The following is an 18,929-nucleotide window of genomic DNA, read 5'->3' as shown; positions in this document are numbered from 1 at the left end:
TGATCACATCTAACATCATTATACTAATTTTCAATCCATTAAAAAATGACCACAATATTGAATCATGATATCTCCAGTATTTTACAGTTTCTGAGAAATTATTCTTTTCACATAATCCTCCTCCTCACTCTCTAACAACAATACAATTCGTCACAGCAGCTGCAGAAAATAAAAAAAAAATAAAAAAATCCAAAGCGATAAGAAAAAGTGAAGAGTAGAAAGAAAATTTCAGAACACAAATCAAGTCACATTTATTTGTAGTAGTGTTGGCTCATTAAATATTATTGCGTGTTTTGCATTTTTTAAATTATTCATTTTTTCTCTCGATCAGACCAATAACTTTGTCATTGTTGGCCATTATCCGTAAAATTACTATCAAAATGATGTGCAACCCTTCTTTGGGGGACGATTACGAGAATCAAATGACGGCGACAAATTGTCCATTTCCAACTCTGTTCTCTTAGGTGTTGAAGTGTCTCACCTGTGCCGGAATTCCGGGCAGTGCCTGGATGCTGGAAGCACGCACTACTGCCGTTGCCAAGCAGGCTACACTGGCAGCTACTGCCAGGAACAAGTAGATGAGTGCTCCCCTAACCCTTGCCACAACGGAGCGTCGTGCACCGATTATCTCGGAGGCTACAGTTGCGAAGTACATGATTCATTTGTTACGAACTAAATCATTCAGGATGTAGAAGCTCATTTCTGTTTCCATCGTCAGTGTCTCCCCGGTTACCACGGGGTCAACTGCTCCAAGGAGATCAACGAATGCCAGTCTCAGCCCTGTCAAAATGGAGGCACGTGTATTGATCTTGTGAACACCTACAAGTGCTCCTGTCCAAGAGGAACTCAAGGTATAAAATCTGACTCCTATTTCACTCGTTTGCTACCATTATTGACTGCAGACCTCGACAGCAGTGAATAGCCCCCTTTCCACGAAGTAGCTTTTAAATATTGCAGACCAATAACTTCTTCACCACAAATCTGAAGTACCATATGCAAAATCCACATTTGCACGTTTCAAAAAAATAATTCAAATCAGTTTAAAGACATAAGTGATAGTGAAAAGAGCAATGCAAAGCCTACAAATTCAACCAACTAATCACTGTTGATCAGAGCTAAACAGAAGACACTAGTGGGTTTGGAAACCTTTTTGACTCTAAGAGCCATGATGGCAAAATTGAATGTATCTATTTATTTTTTGAGGGGAGACACACACCATATATTTTGAAACAAAATTCAACAAAAAAAACCCAAACCCACTCTCCAGACAAAAGCTAATTCGTCAGCACATTTTATTTCACCGTGTGATGTTTGATGGTTTCATAATATCTATGAAATAATGAAAATAATGCCAGAACCTGTGTCCCATATCAACAAATATACCAATTTAAATTGGTCTCCCTTCTGCAGTTACTCAAGATGGTTGAAGCTCATTTTTACCATCATTGTTGTCGAAAAATAATGATTTCGAAACAAGGTGCGAGCAGAGTTCTTTTGTAAAAATGTCACAAAGTATTGCAAAAGAGAAGGTTACAGATATATTAAAGGGAGTGCGCTTGAAAATCTCTCACCTCTAGGAGAAATTCCCTGTTTTGAAATGAAAAAAATTATATAGATGAAAAATGTTTTGAGGTGTGAGTAAATCTGACGTTTGAGTTGGTGCCGCTGAATTAAAATCTGTGAAGGAGTACCGTTTTTATTCGTGTGTAACACGCATTAGATTTGTGTGTAACACGCATTAGATTTTAATGTCATTATCTCACTATTTCTATTCACAGTACCAGAGACAAATGTTAGCAAATGGAGAAAACAGAAAGTCACCCTGAAAGATTTTTTAAAAGCGCATGACGAGGGAAACAACTCATAGTTGTCAATGAATGATTTGAATCATGGGTGCATGCATTTAACACTGTATGTCACTTTCAGCGATTAGTTTAAGCTGCAAAAAAAGTTGAACACATTTTTATACTGATTTTTAATAAATAAATCATTGGTGCTTTCGATACAAAAATAGATACGGTACAGTATTTCCTCTAAACCCTTCTCACCTTTTTAAGCCCTGACCTGTTTTAATGCCTGATCCGTGGAGAGATCTTCCCACCCCTACCGCTCACCCAATCAAATTCCTCTGGGTGCTAGGCTGGCGTTTTCAGGGTGTTTACAGTTTATTCTGTGGGTCTTCATTATAAAGTGTCTTAACACTAAACATAGATTGTTTAATGGACTTTCATATAAAGGAGACATACAGCCAAAAACGGGGTTAGGTGGTGTAACACTATGAGTGTGAATTGTAGTTGAATCCTTAACCATACACTGTATATTTTAGACAGGAGAGGTAACAAACTGAGTTGCTTTGTCTTTGCAGGCACTCTAGTTGGGAGTCACAGAGTATATTACTATGGCCTTTATTTTATCTCCGAGCCAGATGTACTCATGAAAAAAGCTATATCTGGCCCACGAGCCAGACGTTCACGACCCCTGCCCTTGTGAACAGTTGGTACTCCAAAGGCACCTGGGTACAAATTTCCCAGGAAGGGATTTCTGGAAAAAACAAAACAAACAAAAAAAAACGCACCCCAAATAATACCGTAAATTCCGTACTATAAGCCGCTACTTTTTTCCCTAACTTTCAACCCTGCGGCTTATTCACTGATGCGGCCAATTTATGTCATTTTTCTAAGGGCCGCTAGCGGCGCTCGAGTGTTGCTACCATTAACTGCCCTGTCAAAGCTATATTGTTATTATTAAAGCTTTGAAAACTCTCTCGGTGTACCGTCTTTCTTTGTAAATATGTGTAACCCATGTATAATATGTATTTGCAACTGTATATTTTTGTAATGTATTTTATTTGTATTTATTTTAGACACTTATTCTGATATGTTTTGCACGGGTGAATGAAAAAGGAGGGGCGGAACAAACGCGGGGTGCCGAGTTTAAGTGGGGACTGCTAAAGGTGAGGGACAGACAAGGAAAGAAGAGGGGGTAAAAAGTTGGTTAAAGAAAAAGGAGTTGCGTGAGTAAATATGTTCATCTGATATATTTTTCCCACCCTTACCTTTGGAAATATACACTTTTTTCCTTGGATTACTTTCAACGGGACCCGGACTCTGCAGGTCTGCATCAAACCTTAAGTACCGGTATCATTTTCCGTTCATTTCGCCGGCTGTGATTTTTGGACTGTGGACCTTAATAAAGGACATTTAGTTTCAATCGCGGGACTTGAAGTCGGGTTTGGGTTAATTTTGTGTTTGTGTTACATGTTTAAATGTGGGCAGGTGCGGCTCGTGTATGAACAAAATCGGTTTTCCTCTTAAAATGTGGTGGGTGCGGCTTATAATCAGGTGCGCTCTATAGTCCGGAATTTACGGTATATTAAAAGCAAAAGCAAAACGAAGCATGTCCGCACGGGTGTACGGTACATACTCATGTGCGTGTAAAACCTATTCTCCCAAGTTCCTATGATGGAAAATCGCAACTGAGTTATAGATAAAACAAAGAACAGTCCAAACCGTTCACCAGACTCTCCCATCCCTCTTAGGTGTCCACTGCGAGATCAACCTGGACGACTGCAACCCGTTCAGCGACCCTCTGACCCACGAGCCCAAATGCTTCAACAACGGCAAATGCGTGGATCGCGTCGGCGGCTACCAGTGCGTGTGCCCGGCGGGCTACGTGGGCGAGCGCTGCGAAGGCGACGTCAACGAGTGCCTGTCGGATCCCTGCGACCCCCGAGGATCCTATAACTGCATCCAGCTCACTAACAGCTACCAATGCGAATGCCGCACCGGATACACAGGTAGCCGTCGTGCAGCCGGCAAGATGCGAGTGTGAAATTGTCCGCTAGCGCAAAAATAAATTAAAAAACTGTTCTTTGATACACCAGGCCAGCGTTGTGATAAGGTCTTTGACGGCTGCAAAGGAAGACCTTGCCGAAATGGAGGCACCTGTGCAGTCGCGAGCAACACTCCTCATGGTTTTATCTGCAAGTGCCCACCGGTGAGTTACAGAGGTCAAGTCATGTTTATTTGTATAGCCGTTAATCACAAAGAGTCTCAAAGGGCTGCACAGACCACAGGTTATTGCAAACCACAGACTATTATTACACCATCCCCTGATCTAAAACCTACATGAAGGCAAGGAAAAAACCCCAAAACCTCAACATGAGGAAAATGAAGAAACCTTGAGGTAATCCAGGATGACCCGGCTGCAACAGATATTGCAATAAGATCTACCACAGATATTGTCTACATAAAATATGTTATTCATATGCTATAGAATAGAAGTGTGTTTTAAGCTTAGATTTAAACAGTTCCACTGAGGTTGCAGATCAAATCTCAGGGGGAAGAGCATTCCACAGGACTGGGGCCCGAATGGAGAACGCTCTCGAACCTGTGTTGTGCGGTTTTTGTCAGCAGCACATATGCATTTCATTACGTGGAAGCTCTTACTGTAGTCTCAATTTTGTTATAGACTGGTGAGCCTCGTGTATGAAATATATTTGACAAAATACTATTTTGGGAGTGCGCCTTATAATCATTGGGTGCGCCTTATACTGTTGAAAAGACAGACATAGAAATAACAGCACCTAATTTCTTGTTGTATATACTAAAAATTTCAAGCACATTTACCATTTGCATTAATTTACCATTAATTATATAACAGGACTTCTGAAGATTCATTTTGGTTCCCATAACTTATATATGGTACCTCTGTCCTCTTAGGGCTTCACCGGCTCCTCCTGCGAGTACGATTCCCGTTCCTGCGGCAGTCTCAACTGCAGAAACGGAGGCACCTGTGTGTCAGGTCACCTGGGCCCCCGTTGCCTCTGCCCCCCGGCCTTCACCGGACCCGAGTGCCTGACCCCCACCGACAGCCTCTGCGTTTCCAACCCGTGCTACAACGGCGGCACCTGCCAGATCACGCCCGAGGCGCCTTACTTCCAGTGCGCCTGTCCCAGCAATTTCAACGGCCTGCTATGCCACATCCTGGACTACTCTTTTGTGGGAGGTTTCGGCCGGGATATCACCCCTCCCCCGGAGGTGGAGGTCAGCTGTGAAAACCCGCAGTGCGACGAATGGGCCGGCAACCACATTTGTGACTCGCTATGCAACAACCACGCTTGCGGCTGGGACGGAGGGGACTGCTCGCTAAATTTCGACGATCCCTGGCAAAACTGCTCGGCGGCTCTCCAGTGCTGGCGCTACTTTAATGATGGGAAGTGTGATGGCCAGTGTAACAGCCCTGGGTGCCTCTACGACGGCTTTGACTGCCAGGGACAGGAGGGGCAATGCAAGTAAGTCTGGAAAACGACATTTTGGTTTGGATCGAGAGCCAAAACTTTAAATTAGGGATATTCCGATACGATAGTTTCACTTGGGATAGTATCTGATATCAGGAGATCCAACAAAGCCATAACAAAAAGATTGAGAGATAGCGTCCTCCCCAAAACTATCAACACACTAAAGCACAGTTTTGGAACACAATTTTAAGTGCAATATCCCAATTTTAAAGACAATATCCCGGTTGTGCACGGTTTTTATATTAGAGGTGAATACTTTAAACTAGAGGTCAATACTTTATATTTTTATATTTATTATTTTTTATTTTATATTATTTTTTTATCTTGCCAATTGGATTGCAGCCCTAATTTCGTTGTAGCAACACAATGATAAAAAAAGGTTATTCTGATTCTGAGGAGGGATTACCATCATTATTCATCTATAACGTGCAAATTTTGATGAGACTAGAAATGTTTAATGTAATTCATTATCAATATTAGTAATAAAAATATTAATCATAAATCAAATGGATTCAGATAAAAAACCAGAGGTGGAGTCTGTAATGAGCTCTTTGTATGAGAATGCCAAATAAGAAGAGAAAAATAGTATTGGACATCTATGATTAAATCTAATACTGTTTTTTTTGCTGATATTGGAATGATATGCGATATCAATATTGTCTTGGGACACAGCGCCCCTGGGGGAATGCCAGGCTCTGTCAAAAAGGCCGGGCGTGTTTGACCTCGGGGAACTTTAACTTTCCAAAGGATAAAGTGCAATTGCACCTCCTCTACACTAGGGAGCAGTAAAGCACTAATTTGAAGTGTTTTGTTTGGATTTAACCTCCACTGCAAGCATATAGCACAGACTAAAAGCATTGAGTATGAAAGGTAGATACTAAGTGGAGCAGATCCTCAAATGACACGATGAAATGATAATGAACCCAGGTTAGAAGGCAGACTTCTTGGGGAGATTTCCTATTCATGACAGAAAATTATTAAGGAGCACTATACTAACCTATGCTACTTTCTTTCCCACAGCCCACTTTACGATCAGTACTGCAAAGACCACTACGCCGACGGCCACTGTGATCAAGGCTGCAACAATGCAGAGTGCGAATGGGACGGCCTGGACTGTGCAAACAACATGCCGGAAAAGCTGGCCGACGGTCATTTGGTTCTGGTGGTCCACATCCCCCCGGAACAGCTCAAAAACAGCTCTTCAGCCTTTCTCAGGGACCTCAGCAGCGTCCTCCACACCAACGTGGTGTTCCGCCGTGACGCTAAAGGGGAGCCCATGATCTTTCCTTATTACGGAAACGAGCAGGACCTGGTCAAGCACAACGTACTGAAGCGTTCCACGGACGGCTGGCCCGAGTGGGCGTCCATGCCGGCAAATGTACTGGGGCAAATGAAGGACAGTGTGTCCTCTATGGTCAGCCCACGGAAACGCAGAGAGCTGGATTCTCTCATGGTCAAAGGGTACGTATCACCCAAACAAATGCACCTATAATCCAATTTCCAATCACGTTGACTGCAGCTGGTTTCTAAATTTCCACTTTAAGCTATAAAAAATATATATTTTAAGTGTAAAATGGCTCACTTCAATTGAAAGTTAAGAATGTAATTTTGCTTCTATGAGTCCCTTATGTGTTAACTCGAGAAGATTCCGTATGAGACTGAAATGTATTCACATTCCTGGGTCACAGGTTTCATGAATTACTAATTTAGTATGCATTTCTTGAACGGCGCATGCACGAAGGAAACATTTAGTGCCTTGAAGCACCGCCTCTAGCTGTAGGTAGGGATGAAATGGAAAGAATCCCATGTGAATGCAAGTCTGAATGAGATGTTTTAGTTATACAATTCTAGCTATGGGGTAACACGAACTGAAAAAAAAGAATGAATTAAAATAAATCCATCACCCTTTATTTTTTCTTACATTGTAAATACATCCATCCATCATCTGCACTGCTTATCCTCAGTAGGGTCGCGGGGGTGCTGGAGCACATCCCAGCTGTCTTCGGGCAGTGGGCAGGGGACACCCTCAACTGTTTGCCAGCCAGTCGCACACAGGGAGAGACAATTCGCTCGCTCAGGGACAATTTGGAACGGCCAATTAACCTGACATGCATGTTTTTGGAATGTGGGAGGAAACCGGAGTGCCTAGAGGAAACCCACGCAAGCACGGTGATGCGTGCAAAATCCACACAGGAGGTTCGATCTCATGACTTCAGAACTGTGCCGCACACGCGCTAACCACTGTTCCACCGTGCTGCCCTATTGTAAATACAGTGCGGCTTATTCTTTTGTCTGTCATGGCTTCACAAAGGATAATGGCGAGCTGTTCTAAATAGAGAACATTCATGACATCCTTTTAGAGGAGAAGTTAGAAAAATGTTTGCCAACGATATCCATATATTACATAACGGGAGCAAAATGAGTGGTTTTACTTTATTTTATTGGATATTTACAACATTCTAACATATTTCAACTTTTCACCAAGACATCAAGTTCTCAATTTATATATTGGAATTTAACAGCAGGGGAAGTAATCTACAAAAAACATTCCACTCCTTCCATATCATCTGCGTCAATGTCAGGTCACTGAAGTTTCCTTTAATCTTCAAGGAACAACAAGAGAATGCAATTCGGTCCGGAATTGCAGCAACTTCCAGTGATAGCACAAAGACGACTTGATTGTGTGTGTTACAATCTGGCACTATTCCCCACATAATGCTTGCCTTGGCGCTGTTGTTGTTGTTGTTGAGTCAAGGTAATCCTTAGTAGCGCTAGACTCGCTCGTGGGAGGCTCCGTAGTTCTCCGAAGGAAAGGGGGCTGCGACTGTCCTGTGCCGCCAGGCCTGACGGGGTGTGACCCAAGCAAACCAAGCATACGAAGCCTCTGAAGTCATTAGTACGTTCGGACAGGCCGGTGCATGACTTATGGAAGCCCCGTGGGCAGGTAGTACAGGTGATTGGGGTGTGGTCGCAGCGAATGGTTCAAAAGCACCACTGGCATTTGGACTGGGGGCCAGGGTTGCTCTCGACGTCGCCCGCCCTAAGAAGAACAGAGAGAGGAGAGTAGAAGAGAGAGAAAGGGAGGGACAGACAGAAAGAGAGAAAGGCAGACAGAGGAAAACTCAAAAAGGGGAAAAGAGAGTGAGAGAGTTGGGGAGAGAGTAGGAAAGAGGGATAGAGAAAAATGAGAGACAGGAGTGTAAAGGGGGAAGAGAGAAAAGGAGAGACAAAGAAGGAGAGAGGACCAAGAAAGAAGGAGAGAGCGAGTCTGAGTGGATTGAGTTGGATTCGTAAGGCTCCCCCCGGGAGAGAGCCCTTCGCAGGACACCACGGGAAGGTTCCTAGTCCTTGTCCTGCGGCGCTGTCGTCTGGTAATATAGGGCTCACATTTTATGCGACGCTACCCTCATTTACGTTTGCTTACGGCACGGTAATATATGTGTGTTTGTCTTGGTAATCGCCATCTTGAATGGTCCCATGATCCGAAAATGTGTCATGTTAACAAAAAATCAAATGTAAGGACTGGACTTAAATGAGTTAATCTAATAGCTGTTTAAGCCTGCTGCTTTAAATCCGGTGCCCCTTGTACAAAAACAAAATTGAGTTTCGTTCTTAAATTTGAGCATGCGGCTTTTAGTCAGGTGCAAAATTCTGGTTGTTCTTTTGTTTACTGTATTTTTTACAGGAAGAGAATTCAAGTTGACAGGTGTTTCCTTGTAACATGCAGGTCTATCGTGTACCTGGAGATCGACAACCGGCAGTGTTACCAACAATCCACCGAATGCTTCCAAAGCGCCACCGACGTGGCAGCGTTCCTCGGCGCCATGGCCTCCAGCGGGAATCTTAACGTTCCGTACATCGAAGCCGTCACCAGTACGTACCTTGCTCTTTACCTCGCTGTAAGAGTTAAATATTATATAAACTCTTTGTTGGCAGAATTTACTCAGATACAATCACACATTAAGTTTTAAAATCAATTTAAAATCTCCCTCGCGGCTGGCCAGCCCTGCGGGGAAGGCATGACGCCCAACCCTCCTCCAACAGAACTCTGTACTTCCGGTCAGGAGGTGTGGTTTTATTGACACAAACAGGAAAAGGAACACACATGAGCGCGACTTCACAATAAAAGAATATAAGATTGATAAACATATAAAAGATGTAATTAGACTGATGTTTGAAACGTGACTTTATGTGTGTGTATGTGAGAGAGATTGTTTTTATTTATTTAGGAATATAAAAACGAGTTATTTTCATTGCATTGAATTCTGAGAAATGCACATATCTCAAAACAGCCAACTTAACACTCGCCTTTATTAATAATAATTTTGACTGCGTTTTTATTTTCCTTAGGTGTCAAACCCACTCCTTCCAGTTCAGAGCTCTATCCCTTGTACGCGGTCTTCTTGGGATTTGCGGCTTTGGGTTTTGTGAGTCTGGCAGTTGTGGTGTCACAAAAGCGACGGCGGGAACACGGACAGCTCTGGGTTCCGGAAGGGTTCAAACCATCGGAGACCAGCAAAAAGAAACGCAGGGAACCAGTCGGAGAAGATTCTGTCGGAATGAGGTGAGCTTTCACGGTAATATATCTTGGAATAGAGGTAAGATCAGGTTTGGAAATTACAACCTGAACCAGGCCCGGGACGGCGGGCCTTAAAGCCCAATCCAGCCTGAGCCCGACCAATTACCTTGATTTGCAAGGCCGAGCCCAAAGCAGACCCGAAATTTCATATTTGTAAGGACTCGCGAGGAGGAGAGGCGATTTATGATAACAAATTAAAGCCTGTCTTTTGTATCAAAACCCAAGTTAAACAAGACTGTATAAAAGTTTACATATTTCATATTTTAGTGTCTGCAGAAGGTACATAGACCAACAATTTTCTATCACTTACGGATTTTTTTGAGAGTTGACTGGAAAATTTTAGGGCAATCCATCATTTAAATGGGTTGGAAATTGGGCCACAAACTACAGCAACAGTACATCCTTAAGGATCTAGCGTGGCACTTTAAGAGCGAGACAGAGAAGAACAATGACGGGTGGATAATAGACAGAGACGGGAAGTAGTTTTTAGAATTTACATTGCAAGAGTCGGGTACTACAGTACGCGTTGTCATTAAGTCTTTTAGGGGTTTTTTTTTCTTCATTTTTTTGTGTTTCACGGTGGCCAAAACTCCGTACGGCTTCAAAACGGCTCAGCGTCAGCAAAAAAGGAGCCCGGCCCAACCCGAACGTAATGATTGACATTTCAGGCCCGACCCGGGGCGAAATTTGTGTTGTCTCTGGCTTTGGTTTAAGATCGTACCTCTATCTTGGAACTATGAATATTTAATCGGTCAAAGACAATATCTGATCCCATCTTTTTTTTTTTAACAGGCAAATATGTGACATCAACCTCATGGACGACAATCAAAACGAATGGGCCGACGAGGATCCTGACTGCAAACGTTTTAAGGTAAGCAAGCCATGTGAACGAGATTATCCGTCAAACGGCACTCAGCTCGGTTCATAATCAACTCGGTGTTCCGCAGTTTGAGGAGCAGTCCATGCTGGATCTGAGGGACAGGACCGACCAGAGGAAATGGACCCAGCAGCATTTAGATGCTGCCGACCTGCGCATCCCATCCGTTGCTCCTACGCCTCCTCAGGGCGAGATGGAAAACGACTGCATGGATGTCAACGTCAGAGGACCAGGTTTGTTTTGACACTTAAAGTTAGTGATAGATAGTACCGTATTTTCCGCACTATAAGGCTCGCCTAAAAGCCTTAATTTTTTTCAAAAGCTGACCATGCGCCTTATAATACATTGCGCCTTATATATGGATCAATATTAAGTCGCAAAGTCTTGCAACTAAGGCAAGCAGCCGCTGACTAGATTTTCCCCGAAGGCGAAGTCGTCCGCGGTGTATGCTGGGATTTATATACCGGCGTTTCATTTCCTAACCAATGTGTCAATCATCATTTGAATCAGTCACTATTGGCTCAAGTTATTCAGAGGTAAAGGGGGCGGATCCTTTTTATCATTTACAGGCTCGCATAGGCTAAAGGGGCAAAACAAAGCCTGCGATTGGCCGAAAAAGATGAATGTGAATCATACGTTGGGTTGCACTACGGCAAAACATTTTTTACTATTCTGTATTTGTAAATATTTGACTCTCCTGGATTTACTACACTCACGGTTGTAAGAAGACCATGGTTACGTATCATTATTGAACGTGATGGCTGCAAAAGAACTTAGTTGAGCTATGCGACTTTATATTTTCCCGGTATCTTGTTTTAGAACGATCTTGATGTTTCTGTGATGAATCTATTTTTAAACTAAATTCAATTCAAAGTGTTTATTGTCACACGCACAGTAAAGAACCCCGTTTCCCTGCACAATCAAATTCTTACTTTGCTGTCCACACAGTTGCCAGCGAAAAATAAAATGGAAACTAAGAAATGGTTGGCATTTCTTGAATCCCAAGACTTTAACCTTTCGAATGATATTTGGAACGATGCATTTGAGTGACATCGTACGGACACCGCATCCGCACGTGTCTACGACACGTATTTGCTTCTTTGCAAGCTTTGGGAATGTTAAGGGGGTAATAAGTTGGACTGAACCATCTGACTGTTTTGTCCACGTTCCCATTGTAGCGCCTTATAATCCGGTGCGCCTTAGGTATGGAAAATATAGGACCAAAAACTATTTTTGGGGGGTGCGCCCTATAACCCGGTGCGCCTTATAGTGCGGAAAATACGGTACTATAAATCAGGGGCTCTTTAACCTTTTTGAAGCTGAGAGCTACTTTTTTGTTACTGATTACCACAAAGGCTACCAGTTTTATGTGCATTCTCGGTGAGCTTTATATATTGCACAATACTGGTGGATAAGATTGGAAATGGGCAATGGTCTGCATTTGTATAGCGCTTTTTAATCACTGGAGACGCCCCAAAGCGCTTTACAATGTGCTTCACACTTACCTTTCCACACACCGATAGCCTGAGGCAGCCATGCAAAGCACTTGCCCAAGGGCACTTTCACATTTAATTCGGAGGAGCCGGGAATCGGACAGCGACCTCTCTGTCCCAAGACCGAAGTGTATACAATATTTATGCATTACTACACAGGATTTTGTGGTGTACTACCGTATCTATGCAATTGTAAAACATTGTATGCAACGGGAATTGAAACCAGATCGCGGCAGTGAGAGCACTAAAATTCTAGCCACTAGACCGCCAGTGATACAGATGACATACGCAATGTCGGATGCATCATTAGATACACCAAAGTGTTTTTTCCCTCACCGCGTTTTTTTTATGTTTATTTATGTCTTTTAGAGTTGCAACTAACGATTATAATTCATAATTTATTAATCAGTCGATTATTTTTCCAAATAAGCAATGAATCAGATTTCTTTAAGACATTCCTTATTTCTTCCTCTTTATTTAAATTTCCAAATTTTGGACGGATGGAAGAATAGTGCAATAAAACAACAGAATATCCTGTAATATAAAACAATGAAGAAATACAAGTATTTGTCTATTAACTTGACAATAAACAAAAATGCATAGAAATGTATGCTATACACGTGCAAAAATGTAAAATACTCTATCTACCACCTTATTGAAAGATCATATTATAATTGGACTTATCAAACAAACTAAAAAAGAAAGAGCGATGCATTTAATTTTATGTGTTGCAACTTTTCTCATCCATAAAAAATGCAGTATTTTCAAAATGTAAACAAACCCACTTTTCAAAATTTGTCAACAAAAATAGATTCTTGGGGTTAATTCTTGGAATATGATATCCCCAATATTAAAATTATATATGCTCAAGAATCTGCTACTGTAGGGTTGAATATGACATTATTTTTTCTCTTTTTTTACTTTATTTACTTTGTCTACCTATTGTTTGTTTTTTTCTCTTTCTGTATTTCTGCAGAATTTTGTGTTTCCTTGAAAATTATTAACTTGGTTTCCTGATGAAACCGTCAAACACTACAAAGTTGAAACTTCCATGCCAATTTCCCTTTGAGACTTTAATTGAGGGCTATACAAATAAACGTGACTTTGTAATGATGCAACGTTCAATAACTAGCATTTAAAAAAAAAATGTGAGATAAACTTTCTTGATAAAAACGGTGTTGGCGCTCTCTGCAGGACACAAACGGTACTACAACTCCCAGCATCGCAACGGAATCTTATTTGCATTGATTTAATGTACTTAGTGGCTCTTCAATCTTTTGCTACAACAAATCACTGATCTAATTAGTTGCCAACGCTCATAATAACCACATTTTAATTTTATCAATTAGTTGCTGCAGCTCCAATATATATATCTTTCCAGAAAGCGTTTTGTGTTTTCTCTATTCCATGCCTGCCAACCTGTACGGTTTTGCCGTACAAAGTACGTTTATAATGCATTTTAAGACGTGTACGACGTACGAGAAAATCAGTACGAAAAAACGCAAATTTGACAATTATAGGTACCATCCGGTATACACCGACTATCACCAAACGGCAAATCAATCAAGTCAAACGAGTTTGCCGCGGAAGCCTCTATCTCGGTATCGTTTTTTTCGTTGCAAACGAAGCGAGCGGTTTGATGTAGTGAAAGAAAGTCCGTCTCTTTTTAGAGAACCGGCTTTTTCGGCTCAACTCACTAAAAAGAGCCAGCTCTCAAACGGCTCACTTGCTTTGATGCATTTTATTACGAATTATTTTATTGTATAAAGAAGTTAAGAAAAAAAGGAAGTATAAAATGAGAAAATGAAAATTGTGGTTATCCCTTTAATCAGTATATTACCAACAATATTTTAATGCTGAAACAAAATCATAATTTGAATAAGAAAATGTATTATTCTACTTCATTATATTTGCATGTATTTTTTTCCTTCTACAGTGAACGTCCAAGTTACTTCATTTTTGAACTTGTTTTATAATAAACCTCATTCATGTCGAGCAACTCGGGATCTCTCAACAAAATGTTAATTAACAATATATATGACATAACGAAAGACATGTACAATATAACATGTTAAACTACATTTAAAAATATGGTGTAAGATTAATTTGTATTTTGTAAGGGAAAATACGACAGTTTGTAAGGGCATGGAGCCCTGGAGCGCGACAGGTATGCTATTCTCTAACATTCGTTTCTGGCACAGTGACTTAAAACTATAGTGATAATGACAAAAATCAAATGCCTTTTTGTTAGTCATCTGTTTTTTTTTTTTTTTGTGTTTTTTTATTTTGCACTATGATGACTTTGCACCAATGCAATATTGCACAACCCTTACGATACCAACGGTATCACGATAACACTGTATGTAACATCCCACATGCCGACATTTCTTGTGTAAATACCAAGTAAATTATAACTATAACCTTATCCTCCTTGTTTTATAACCTTATCTTCTCTGTTCCTTTATCTTCTTGGCTCATACCGCACTGTGAATGTGTAAAACTGGAGTGTCATGCCCAATTTCGTTGTCACAATATGTTAACCCATTTTGTAACAATGACAATAAAGGTATATTCTATTCTATTCTATCTGTATCACTATGGGTCTAGTAGCTAGGTTTCGGCGTGACCCGGGTTAAATGCCCCTTGCATATAATGTTTTGGGTGCTCCCTTCTAATCCAGTACGCCTTATAGTGAGGAATAAACTCAGTTGTTTCGACTTTCCACCTGAATCCATCCGCTTCTTCTGTTTTTCCAGACGGCTTCACCCCGCTCATGATTGCCTCCTGCAGCGGCGGAGGACTAGAGACAGCTAACGGGGAAGAGGAAGAGGATCCCTCCGCCGAGATCATCAACGACTTCATTTACCAAGGGGCCAACCTCCACAACCAGACCGACCGCACGGGCGAGACCGCCCTCCACTTGGCCGCCCGTTACGCCCGCTCCGATGCCGCCAAGCGCCTCCTGGAGTCCAGCGCCAACGCCAACGTTCAAGACAACATGGGACGCACTCCTCTTCATGCTGCCGTAGCAGCCGACGCGCAGGGGGTCTTCCAGGTATGTTGTTGTGGCATTTTTGTAGGGTTCGTACAGTTGCTTGAAATCCTTAAAAATGCTGTAATTTCAAGAATGTGATTTCAAGGTTTGTAAAGTACCGTAAATTCCGGACTATAGAGCGCACCTGATTATAAGCCGCACCCACCACATTTTAAGAGGAAAACCGATTTTGTACTTACACAAGCCGCACCTGTATATAAGCCGCATGCGCCCACATTAAAAAAATGTAAAATTAACCCAAACCCGACTTTAAGTCCCGTGATTGTAACTGAATTTTTTTGGGTTTGAACAATTTTAAGGGGACTGACAGGACCGAGTTTAAATACTGACAGGAAGCCAATCTGTCAACAAGCTGCAGCTGGCGCCACACGGGCGGGGCCCATTGGGCTCCATGGCAACCGTGACATAGATACACCGTTTTGTGTTGGTGGGATCAATCGTAATAATAATGATCATGACGTTAATTCAATAATAATAATTTCTATTAACATTATAAAAATGTATTATTTTTTCATTTAATGGTACTAAAGAAATTGAATAAAATTGCCTTTGAAAGCCCTGGAATAGTGCTTGAATTTGCGCATGAAAAAGGTGTGCAAACCCTGACTTTTATATCGAAGACTTGCAGCTTTGGCATCTAAACAAACGTTTTTGTTTTTTTTTTCCAGATTTTAATCCGAAACCGTGCCACCGACCTCGATGCACACATGCACGACGGAACAACGCCGTTGATCCTGGCTGCCAGGTTGGCAGTGGAAGGAATGGTGGAGGAGCTCATCAACTGTCACGCCGACGCCAACGGCACAGACGATTCTGGTAATGAGTTTGTCGTTTATTCGTACATGTTATGAAGTACTCCAGTGTTCTGGTTTGCCCGCGTCCCTGCGTCCTAGACGCATCATTTTTGCTGGGGACGCATAGTCTCAAATCAACGTGCGTCCCCGGGACGCAACGTTTTTGACACCAAAATGTCATTATTACCCGATTACTTTTATTTTTCAAACAAAGATTTACCGCACTCCAAACTTTTCGTCAGGCAGATCCGCCATTGTTGTTTTGGTCTCGCGCCGATCTCGGCAAACGAGATCTCCTTGCTTCGAGATGACGTCATTGTTGTGGCGGTTGTCGAGTGAAAGAAAAAACAGTTGGTACTAGGTGCAAATCAACAAAAAAATTCTTCAGTGTCGGTAATAAGTCGAAATATAACACAGAAAGTGGTAACAATGGCAATAATTCCGGCCCGAAAAACGGCGGAGAAATTCTTCAGAAGACTGCGAGGGCAAGGAAAACACGTGTGTTGAAGCGAACGATTCGACGAAAGAAAATAAAGGAAAGAATACTCCTGGCAAGAAACGGACTTTTCTGCCAAAATGGACTAAATTATATTCCTATGAGAAAGATAATGGATTGGACCTTGAGAAAGCATTACAACTATGGCGGGACAGCAAACCACGAAGAATATATGAACTGAAAAATTTGAAGTGATAACTGCTTCGTATTACCAATTAACTGTGATGATTAAAGCTGAATGAAAATATAGATTAATATAATTATTTCAGCAATAATATTTTGTATAGTGTACAATATTGTTGTGAACTGAAAAATCTTGAAGTGATAACTGATTTGTATTACCAATAAACTGTGATGATTAAAACGGAATGAATATATAGATTTCTATGATATATTTGTCGCCGATTTACAATTTCAACCACGATAACACTAAATTATGGGGACCCATAGATTTTTGTTGGGACCCATATATTTTTGAGCATGCGAGTCCCCGGGACCCATCACTTTTCACAGCTAAAATGAACACTGGTACTCACACTCCATTTATCCTCTTTTTCTTTTTCCTCTTTGCAGGTAAATCTGCGCTTCACTGGGCCGCTGCTGTAAACAACGTGCAGGCTGCCGAGGTACTACTGAAAAATGGTGCCAACAAAGACATGCAAGACAACAAGGTATGTGTTACAAGAGGACTTTGTTTTCTTATTTTTCATTTTACTTAATTTTTATCACGTTTTTGATATCCAAAATATACCATCTGAATCTTAACTAGACCAACATATATACAGTAATCCCTCGTTTTTCGCAAGGGTTACGTTCCAAAAAGGACCCGCGATAGTCAAGACTGTGAAGTAGAAACCTTTATTCATTTATTAATTACTCTATTTTACATTTAAAGCAAAGAACAATCCCTATATACCGCCTCAAGCATTTGTTTAACATATAAAAGTACTGTTCTTTTGCTTTGTCGCAAATATGAAATATAACTATCAAATAATAAGAGTAAAGAGCTTGCTCCTGTAATGCACTATCCCTTTTTTTTTATGATATTTTGTCGGGCAGCACGGCGGCACAGTGGTTAGCACGTGTGCAGCACAGTTCGGAGATCATGAGATCGAACCTCCCGTGTGGAGTTTGCATGTTCTCCCCGTGCTTGCGTGGGTTTCCTCCGGGCACTCCGGTTTCCTCCCACATTCCAAAAACATGCATTTCAGGTGAATTGGCCGGTCCAAATTGTCCCTAGGTGTGAATGAGCGGGCGAATTGTCTGTCCCTGTGTGCCCTGCGACTGGCTGCTAACCAGTTCAGGGTGTCCCCTGCCCACTGCCCGAAGATTGCTGAGATGGGCTCCAGCACCCCCGCGACCTTACTGAGGATAAGCGGTGCAGATAATGGATGGATAAATGGATGGATGGATATTTTGTCACCATCATGGATGATATCGGAAAACAAAAATGTCTCGTCAAAATGCTTTTTTCTTTCTTTAGCATGTCAGTGATAGAAATCATCGTCCTCTGGTGCTTTTGTCCGTTCAATGCGTTTTGTTTTGTTTGTAGAGTAACTCAAAATCGTACATGCACCTCTTAGACGCACAGGCAGACACAGGCAGAAAAGAGACCGGGCGACTGCTTAGCCGAACACAATGCAGAACACCAAACATGATGAAAATCTTCAAAGTCGCAAAACTGTAATAGTAGCAAGGGATGATTGTATTTCTGTAATTTTTTAGATTTTATTGGGGGTTTCTGATTGTTGATAATCAAAGGGAGCCGGTAAGAGATATTTGGAGCCAATCTTATGTCACATTTTCGGGGGGGAAACAAACTTTTCTTATGTCACGACTAGCACACAGGGTAGACCCAATCGCGTAACGTTTTCTCACAATTTTATTGAAAGAAAGAGGAAGGGAAGCGCTGGACGCGGGAGGCATGTCCGCTCTCGCAATCGGATTGTGATCCGAATACGGAAGTGGATCTTCCGTCGCGGGCGATGGCGGTGTCAGGAACGGAAAAACAAGTCGATAGCCGGGACAGGAGAGCAAAAACGTGATCGGGGTCAGAAACGGGTCGTAAGCGGGAACGGAAGAGCAGACGTGTTTGGGATCAAAACATGTCGTAGCCGGAGAAAAACGGGAGCAAAAACGGGACAGGCAGGAGTCAGGGTTGGTTGGTTACAAGGCTTGCCTTGTAAAAACAGGTTTGCAGACGGACTGACAAGGGGATTGACAGGACTGGGTTTAAATAGGGACAGGGAGCCAATCAGAGCCTGCCACGGTTGGCGCCAAATGAGTGGGCACAGGTGAATCACATCGGTTATCATGACATATAAACGTCTTAATCT

The 18,929-nt window shown here is 41.9% G+C and overlaps 1 protein-coding gene across 1 annotated transcript in view; it reads left to right on the top strand.

Annotated features, from left to right (window-relative positions):
- LOC148350167 (neurogenic locus notch homolog protein 1-like) overlaps nt 1–18,929 on the top strand; it is a 60,767-nt gene that overhangs the window by 38,529 nt on the left and 3,309 nt on the right. The window contains exons 21-33 of the mRNA XM_088355558.1: nt 465–649; nt 719–851; nt 3,539–3,796; nt 3,884–3,996; nt 4,722–5,293; nt 6,320–6,760; nt 9,027–9,172; nt 9,650–9,863; nt 10,671–10,749; nt 10,826–10,988; nt 15,005–15,303; nt 15,972–16,119; nt 17,167–17,264. Coding sequence (XP_088211684.1) covers nt 465–649; nt 719–851; nt 3,539–3,796; nt 3,884–3,996; nt 4,722–5,293; nt 6,320–6,760; nt 9,027–9,172; nt 9,650–9,863; nt 10,671–10,749; nt 10,826–10,988; nt 15,005–15,303; nt 15,972–16,119; nt 17,167–17,264 — 2,849 coding nt within the window. The remainder of the gene's footprint in view (nt 1–464; nt 650–718; nt 852–3,538; nt 3,797–3,883; nt 3,997–4,721; nt 5,294–6,319; nt 6,761–9,026; nt 9,173–9,649; nt 9,864–10,670; nt 10,750–10,825; nt 10,989–15,004; nt 15,304–15,971; nt 16,120–17,166; nt 17,265–18,929) is intronic.

The sequence above is a fragment of the Urocampus carinirostris genome, chromosome 16, assembly GCF_059441175.1.
Source record: "Urocampus carinirostris isolate Australia breed hairy pipefish chromosome 16, RoL_Ucar_1.0, whole genome shotgun sequence".
NCBI classification, from domain to species: Eukaryota; Metazoa; Chordata; class Actinopteri; order Syngnathiformes; family Syngnathidae; genus Urocampus; species Urocampus carinirostris.
Note: the sequence above shows the minus strand (reverse complement) of the source record. Positions and strands in the feature narration are given on the sequence as shown.